Genomic DNA, 9,203 nt, shown 5'->3' on the forward strand with positions numbered 1-9,203 from the left:
GCCTAAGAAAACTTGGGGCTTTCGGGAATGTTTTATATCTTGTCTTGGATGGTGATTATATGAGTGTACAGACGTGTCAAAACTTGCTTGTAATATCTGTGCTTTTATTGTATAAAATTGTACCTTGATACATATTATAGATTTATCTTTAAAAAAGAAAATACAATGACCATTAAAAATATGGAGTAATTTGCTCAGTGTTCTGCACCCTCTTCCCCACTCTCTCCACCCTCTGCTAGACTGTAAGCTTCAGGAGGGTAGAAGCTGTACCTGGCTTGATCTCTACTATATCCGCAGCACCAAGTACAGCATCTGGGACTTTTTGAATGCTCACATCACATTTGTTAATATCATAAGTTTTTAAGAGCCTCTGTGCTCTGTGCTATGGCTTTCTCATATCTCCCTTTGCAGACATGAACTGTTCTTGGCAGACGCTGGTGGCCCCAGAAGCTCAAGCACAGGTGCATTGTCTAGGAAGGGAGCTTGCACCCCAGCAGGGCCCTGGGTGTCCTTGGGCACTGACAGGGTCCCAACTGTGAACACCATCTGCTCCTGTGAAGGGTGTCTGACAGCATCCACAGCCCTGGACCTGGAAGGTGAGCGCCTCTGAGACTGAATGTCAGGCTCCCATTCCCATCCTCCTGCCTACAGGGAGCCCATAGAAAATCACTTTAACCCTGTGAATAGAAAGCACCAACATGTGTACCGCTTTGTAATTTACCAAGGGTTTTCCCTCATATGATCTTATTTTATCCTTCTTCTGGCCCTTTAAGATGGGCATTTGCTAACCCTATTTTATAGAGAGGTTAAGTGACTTCCCCAAGGTCACATGGCTGGCAAGTGGCAGGACTGGGACTCACACCAAGTTTCTAACTATTTACTACTATATTAAATGCAGTAGTGCTGTGTCATTTAAGGACCTTCAGAAGCAGTTTCTGAAATCTGAAATAGAAAGATAAGTAACATATATCCTCTGCCTTGAATGCAGTTTTATTCTGTATGCCCCTGAAAGATTAGCCTCCCTAGACCACCATTATAACAGTGTCACTCTCTTACACACATTTTCCATGTTCCTTATCACCTACCAAGTAAAATTCCCTCTCCTTAGGGGCTGTTCAGTGCTCTGAATAGAAGCAGAGCTTGGGCACTTCACAGAAGTGAAGTGCCACTCTTCATCTGAATCCTTAGAGCACACCTGTACCTTTTATGTGCAGTAACTATCAGGTATCATGGGTACTTCTCATTGTTTTCCTTATAAGATCCTAGAAGGCTAGATGCATGAGGTCCTAGAAAGTTAGATACATGCCTTACCCATTTCTGTAACCCCTATAGTGACCAGTATGGTTACACACAGTGGATATTTAATGAGTGCTTTGTAGAGTGAATAAACTACCACCTCTCTAACCATTGTCTATGCATATACTATGCTTTGACATTTAGTTTTAAAAATTATTTGCATTATAACTCTATTTTATGTGTTTGGTTAACATAGTCTCCATCCTCTGTATACTCTGCTTCTGGTTTGACACAGACTCAATGAATACATAAATTCTTCTTGAGTGTGGCAGACACTTGGAGAGATTGTGGAGACCAGTTTTACCCTGGCTGTGTAACCTTGGACAAATCGCTTTTACCCTCCGGACCTTATTTTGCCTCCCGTCTATTCAACGGGGGCAGTGATCTCTGTTTTGCTTCTTTAATTCACAAGGTTGTTGGGAGGACAAATGAAATAACAGATGTAGAAGTGCTTTGTCGACTATAATTCACCCAGACCTGTCATTTAGTTGCACCTGCTGCTTGACTAGGGCACACCTTTTATGGCCGACAGCATCCCACCCAATTGCTCCTCTCTTTTGGCAACAACTTGACCGTCTGGAGTTATGTCCAGAGGGTCACAGGATGAGGAGAAAATAGCCTTACTTCGTGAATGGCGGGTAGAATTGATGCTGTGCTGTGATGGGTTTGGGGTGGGCAGGGTCGTTGCCATGTGAAAGGCTGCTGTAGGGGAAACACACTTGTCCACGCAGCCTCGGAAAGCCGGCCTAGTCCCAGCGCGTAGAAGTTACAGGGAATCAGCCAGTTTTCGGAAATGTCCCAGTCAGAGCGGCTGGACAGTGACTTGGGCTGCCCGAGGGAAGGTGAGGGCCCCAGTGCTGCAGAGGTTGAGGCCAACTACCATCTACAAGCGCCACAACCCCACTTCCACGTGGAAGCTACCATCTCCACTTTGCACTTTGCCCAACCACAGGAGAAGGCGCACGGGGCCCAGAGTGACGCCCACAACCCCAGCAGCCCCCTGCAGGAGTCTTCGGAGTCCGCCCATTGGCTTCCACTGGCGGGGAAGGTGGGCCTTGGGCCATTTCGCTTCCTGATTGGTTAGCTGCGCGGATTGGTAAGCGCCACCTGCTGTGCACGTCCTGAGGCCCAACATGGCGGAGGCGGGAAAAGAGCCGGCAGGCCTCGCGCTCGCGGGAGGAGGCGCGGCTCAGTGGCCTCTCCAGCGGTACGGCCGCTTCATGCCCTCGGGCACCGGAGAGCCTCCAGGGCCTGGTCAGGACGCTGAGACAGCCTCTTCCCCCACGTGGAAGGTGAGGCCTGAGGGCAGGAAAGGCCGGGAGGCGCTCAACCCCGGGAAGGGGGGGGGGGGAGACCGAGGCCAGCAGCCACACTGGCCCTAGTCCTCCGAATGCCACCCAGGCGGGAGGAGGGGACACCACGGGACTGACAGGACTACCTAGCCGACAGCTAACAGAAAATATATACATAATGTCATAATTGGATCCAATACTTTCTCAATATAATTACGCAAGGCAGTAGTCCTATGTTCAACAGATTATTGAGCAGCAGTTATGTGTTAGGCTTTATTCAGGGTGCTGGGGATATGTCAGTGAACAAGATAGAAATGGTCCCTACCCTCATTTATGTTTTCAGCCTAGTGGAGGACAAGTACTTAACCAAATAACTTTATAATTATTTAAACCAGTTCCACATCCCTTATGTGGAAGGGAAGGTTGAATAGTCCATGACCAAGTTGTCATGCTAGGGGCAGTCAGGCACTCACACAGAAGGACTAAATTTGAATACTTGTTTTGCTGCTGAATTTCTCTGACCTTGCTGGGGTTATTGATCCTCTCTGCACTTTTTTAAACTTTAAAATAGAGATAATAATAGTATCCACTTCATAGGATTCTTGTGAGCAGTGAATAAGTTAATATATATAAATTACTTCAAACAGTCCTGGGAAAATTATATAAGGGTTTGCTGTTACTATTTTTTGTTATGGTGGTATGTACCTTAATGCCAAGAGTTGCTCGTCGTTCAGTTCCTTTTGGTCTGGTTTGACTGTTGGATGTGGACCCTGAAGTTTTGGATTATGCCTGTGCATGTGTATGTTAGTGTGATTTGGGTAGCAGAGGGTGGAAGAGTAAAAGAACAAATATTTCAGGTAGCATTTGCAGCATGTGCAAAGGCCCTACACCTGGAAAACCTCAGCATGTATAATGTACAGAGAAAAAGAGTAAGGCCGGTGCTTAGAGAACAGAGTGATAGCATAAGGTGAGATTATCTGGAGAGGTAGACAGGTGCCTTGTGAACATTATCCTAAAGCCGGTTGGAAGCCACTGAAGGGTTTTAAGTAGAATTTTCATATTTGAAAGATCACTCTGGCTGAAGTCTGAAGACAGGGTTGAAGGGGAATATGAGTAGATTCAGGAAGATCACTTAGAATGGTATTATTTCAGGCAAGTGATGATAATGACTTCGACTAGAGTGGGGGTAGTTTGGAGAGGATGGCAGTAGGAATAGGGAAATTGGGCATATTAAAACTATATTTTGGAGGCCAAAATGATAGGACTTGGAGGTTGATTGGATATGGGAGGAAAGGACTTCTGGGCTTCTAGCAGGAGCAACTGGGTAGATGGTTGGGGAATGGAAAGCATTGGAGGAGGAACAGTGATAGAAAGATCCAAGGCTTCAGTTTCAGATGTATTGAGTTTAAATGTGTTTGTGAAGCGTTCAAGTGGAGATGCTGAATAGGTAGCTGGGTATACTGGTGTAGAAGAAAGATGTGGGCTGGCGATGAATGTGTCATCAGCATGAAGGTGAAATTTATAGTTTTGAGATTACATGAAATTCCAGGACTGAGTCCCAAGATGGCCCAACATTTGTAGGTTATGTAGAGGGGACAGAGTCCCTAAAGAAGATTGACAGGGGACAGGGAGTTGGGGAGGCACCCAGGAAACGTGTCCATCAAAGCTACAGAAAGTTATTTTAAGAGGGAGAGAACAGTGAACTTTGTTGAGTGATGCTGCAAAGTGGAGAAAAATGATGACTAAGGGCTGTCCATTGGATTTAGCAACATGAGGGTCCTTACGGTCTTTACCAGGAGAAGTTTCAGGGGAGTGAAGTGGAAGCCAGATGAGGTAGGCTGAAGGGTGACTGGTGGGTGAGGGAGCGGAGCCACCATGGCTAGACAATTCTTTGAGAGGCTTGATTGTGGATGAGAGTAGAGATGGGGCATAATGAATTGTTCACCAAATTCTCGAATGTTAGAGCTAGGGGACTACTTAAAGTTTGAAATCAATATATCTAGAACCATAAAAAAAGACGTTCAGTGCCTAGTTGTACTCTTGCAGAATGATGTATCCTGAGAAATTATATAGGCTGCAAACGCAAAAAAGGATGAATGAAGTTAAATTGAAGGATGTCTGATCTATAATTGTGTCTTATAAAAAACTGGGGATGTTTGAGGAATATTTAATTTCTGAGTCTGCCCAGCACGTTCCTTCATACCTTCTCTTACCACCCCTTCAAACCGTTTCTCCTAAGGTATCTGCATTGGGTGCATTGGCTCAGATGCATATGGGTAACTCTCAGATTCTTATCCTGCAACCCAGAGGCCATGGACATTTGGCTATTGTAAGGAGTTCATTGTTATTACAGTTATTTCCCCCTTCTTTTTGCAAAGCTCTTCATAATTGCTTATGAGGAATGGCACTTTTCAACAGTTTTCAAATGTTTGGCATAAAGCCACAGCTGCAGTGACAAGATATGAAGTTGGCTTTTGCAGTGCTTTTGAAAACTGAACATTTGTACCTTCCTTTGAATCTGTGCTGAAGCATCCTACCTGCTGTGATCAGTTTCAGCCTAGGTCTGTCATTTTTCTTTTTGGAAAAACGAAAGAGAAAACAAGATTTGTTCTATTTTATGTGCACTGTGACTATTGTGCAATAGTAATAATAAAAGATGAGCCATCTAAAGAACTGTCCTAAGTCCCATGTGAATTTCTTATTTTAAAAATATATGGTACCTGCAGTAAAAAATATGTGTTAGGTAAAGCATAAAAATATATTATTGTGGAAGATAGAGTCATTCTGGTCGTTTTTTCCCTAGGGAACTTTCAGGCTGAACCTTGGTTTAAACTACTTTGAGTTTTTTCATTTTTTTCTGAAATTATAGGAAGAACTGATCTGGTATTGTTCTATATAGTTACTTAATTACAGAGATTTTGTCACAGTGACCACATGCTAGTGGCCACAAAAATGTTGACTCGAGAAAATATGGATAGTGTAAATCTTCTAAGACTTGAAATCCTGGTTGAGAGGGGAGGTCAAGTCTGAGATATAAGTATTATATATAGAACATCTAATATACCTATCTATTTGATTTATTTGTCTGAACTGAATTATTATGAAAATAACTATCTGGAGATAAGTTAATCAACAGTTTGGAAGCAAATAAGCTTTTTATAATACTGTAAAAAAAAAAAGTGTGAAAAAAATCAACAGTTTAGAACTATGCTACTCAGACTTCATAGTGCATAGAAATTACATGTGGAGTCTGTTTTAATGCAAATTCCGACTCAGTATGTCTGGTATGCGGAATAAAATTCTATAGTTCTAGCAAGTTTACAGGTGATGCTGATGCTGCTGGTTCTAGGACCATACTTGGAGAGGCAAGGGTTTTGAAGACCTTGCATGAAATGGGCAGCCGTACAGTAAAATTAATAAAATGAATTCATGGACTTATGAAGTAAGGCAATCAGATTCATAATGAATATGCAGATGTCTTGTTAATAGGGTTAATATTTAAGCCATCTGTCATTTAAGTGGAATGAGCAAATGAAATACAAACTTGAACTTGGTTTTAATTCCTTACATCTGTTAGCCCAAGCCTTTCTGAAAAGATTATCATAATAACAGATTGGTCCATTTTGTGTATTTTATATCTGAATACAATTTAGCCTACTAATTTGAGAATAATTTTGAAAGGTGATGTTAAATTGTAGGTTGCTTTTAAGTTAAAGTTTTACCATGTTTTTCAGATTCCAGGATTTCTTAGACATGCCCCAATTGGTTGAACCTGACAATTTCTTATTTTTTCCTTTCAAAGGGAAAAAAATCAACCTTTAATTTTTATAGGAGGACTTAAAATAATTGCCCTACTTAGAAATTAAGAAATAGAATATGAAGTTTGTACTTGAGATGAACTTCTAAAGGCAGATCCAACATAAGATGTACTTCAGGTCCTCTCAACGGTACCCTTTTCTTCGTTGTATTCCTAGTGCCTGCATCTTAACTAGCACATGATTGCTTGTTGCTCAGCGAATGTTTGAGTGTGTACTAACTTTTTTAAACTTTCCTTGTGATAAGGTGATAATTATGGCATGATAGTTACTATTTATTAGGTATTTACTTTATTTCTTACAGAAGTCCTATGAAGCAAATACTGTCGTACTAAAACTGAACGAAAACTCAGGAGAGGTTCAGTGGCTTGCCCAGGAACACAGGGATAAGTTATGAATAAAGAATTTATTCAGAGCCTGGGTTTCCTGCCTCTAAAGGCTGTGCTTTTAACCAGCTATGCTGTTTGTCTTCAAAGTGTTAATATTTCATAGAGGGACTAGCACTTCAATTATGTAGATGAGGGATTTTGAGATTAACACACAGAGTGTAAATGATAAAAATGACAGTTTTTTTTTTTAAGGAAAATTTAAGATTTAGTAAAATCCCAAGAAAATGATTTTTAAAAAAGTAAAATAGTAGTTCTTTACATGTCTGGTAATTTTTGATTGGATGCCTGATGTGAATTTTGCCCTGTTGGATACAGGATATTTTTGTCTTCCTATAAATATTCTTGAATTTTCTGGGATAAGTTATCTGGAAACAGTTTGATCCTTTCAAGTCTTGCTTTTAAGCTTTGTCAGGTGGGACCAGAGCAACATTTGACCTAGGGCTAATTTTTTCCTCACTCCTGAGGTAAAACTCTTCAGGGTATTCTACCCAATGCCCTGTAAATTATGCAGGTTTTCACCCTAGCTGATGAGAACAGGCACTAGTCCCTGCCCTATGTGAGGTCTTGGGATTGTTCCCTTAAATCTTTTCAAGTGGTTCTTTGCCCAGCCTCACATACATATATTCCAAAGAGTTGAGGAGTCTCTGCAGGTGTTGGGAGTGTTCTCTCTAGTATTCTATCCTGTGAACTGTAGCCATACTGTCCTCCCTGGACTCACAGCTCTATCCCCTCAACTCAAGGAAACATCACCCTGTGCTGCCTGGGCGCCTCCTCTTGGTCCTTTGCCTGGAAACTTTCTCCAAGAAGTAATCTAGGGCAGTCGTAAGGCTCACCTTCGTTTTTCATTATATCTCAGGAATCATGGTTTTTATTACCTGATATCCAGTGCCCTGAAAACTTGTTTCCTTTAATTTGTTCTGTTTTTTAGTTGTTTGAGGCAGGAGGGTAAATTTACTGTTATTTTGTTGGCCAGAAATGGAAGTCCGTAGTGGGTCATTTGATTTAGTTCCACTTTGTCATTTTCCACTTCAGTTCATCAGTTCAACAAAATATTATTAAATTGTCTCCTGGCTACTTAGCATTTAGTTAGGCACTGGAGAGGCTATGGAACTTTCCTTGTGTTTCATCACAGTCTTAAAATATTGGAGCACTCAAGCACAGGATTACAAGAATGGGTAGGGCCTGATCATAGAGCAGTGTTTCCCAAGGTGTAATGGGCTGACTGCTTTCAACAGTCTCTTGGGGTGCTTGTTGAAAATGCAGTATCATGGTTCCTGTGCTAGACCTAATGAATCGATCTCTGGGGGGTGACACTCTAGTTACCTTTAAGTACTGCAGTCCATCCTCATGCCCCAATTCTGAAGGAAAGGTGGGGAAGAAGGAATAATTGACAAAGTAATACTGATACTATATAGCTCTTTACAATTTGTGTTTTCATCAACCTCTTCCAGTTTAATTCTCACTACTCTTTAGATCTATCTTACTACCATTTTATAGAAGAAGCTGAGGCTTGCCTAGGTTAAATGGCTTGCCAAAGGTTTATGTAGGAAGTAGAACTAATTCTAAAACTCAGGTCTTCTTCAAGCCAGTCCTCATTGTGCTGTACACTACCACTTCCTACAGTGGTATTTTCTGTTATGTAGGTGTAGGAGTGTCATTGAGAGTTATTCTTTCATGCAGCTTGTTTTGTTTTGTTTTTTTTTGAAGAGTTAACAGGTTATATTTTGTATTAGGATTCATATTGACTCTGAGTAACAGAAAATATAAAATAACAGTGGATTAAATAAGGTGAAAGTTTATTATTCTCCACATAAAAGTGCAGGGCTGATATGACACTCCACAGTGTCAGGAACTGAGGAGCCTTCTGTTTTGTTCCTCTGCCATGCGTGGCCATGGTCTAATAGTCCAAGATAGAAGTGATATCCTAGATAGCTTGGTGGAGGAAGGAATCAAAAAGTAACAGAAGGATATATACCTGCTGTCTCTTAAGGAAAATTTCCCATAAGTGCCACATGGTACTACCTTCTTCAGCACAGTGGCCAGAACTTAGAGCTGTGGCCGTCCTAACTGCATGGACAGCTGGCATAAGTAGTCTGTATTGCACAAGATCATGTGTCCAGCTAAAACCCAGCAGTTCTATTACCATATAGAAAGGAAAATGGGTATTGGAGAATAGCTAGAAGTCTGCCACACTCTTTTCTCAATCTGGAGACTGCTAAGAAATGAAGTCTTATTCCTGGGATCCCTGGCTGGAACTCAGGAGCATTTTCTTTCTTTCTTTCTTTCTTTCTTTCTTTCTTTCTTTCTTTCTTTCTTTCTTTCTGTCTTTCTGTCTTTCTGTCTTTCTGTCTTTCTGTCTTTCTGTCTTTCTTTCTTTCTTTCTTTCTTTCTTTCTTTCTTTCTTTCTTTCT

General features: G+C 41.4%; 1 protein-coding gene across 4 annotated transcripts in view; it reads left to right on the forward strand.

The window, feature by feature from the left end:
• Window positions 1-9,203, forward strand: part of REC114 (REC114 meiotic recombination protein) — a 162,947-nt gene that overhangs the window by 54,138 nt on the left and 99,606 nt on the right. Inside the window, exons 3-4 of one of the 4 annotated variants that reach the window (XM_073877328.1) lie at window positions 412-596; window positions 2,249-2,588. In XM_073877328.1, the coding sequence (XP_073733429.1) occupies window positions 2,430-2,588 (159 nt within the window). In that variant the 5' untranslated portion in view covers window positions 412-596; window positions 2,249-2,429. Of the gene's footprint in view, window positions 1-411; window positions 597-2,248; window positions 2,589-9,203 lie in introns of those variants that run through there. The other 3 variants (XM_073877327.1, XM_025883782.2, XM_025883781.2) reach the window with 3 other exon arrangements.

This window comes from Callorhinus ursinus, unplaced genomic scaffold (assembly GCF_003265705.2).
Source record: "Callorhinus ursinus isolate GAN/ISIS: 27379988/994484 unplaced genomic scaffold, GSC_fseal_2.0 scaffold25, whole genome shotgun sequence".
Taxonomy (NCBI): domain Eukaryota; kingdom Metazoa; phylum Chordata; class Mammalia; order Carnivora; family Otariidae; genus Callorhinus; species Callorhinus ursinus.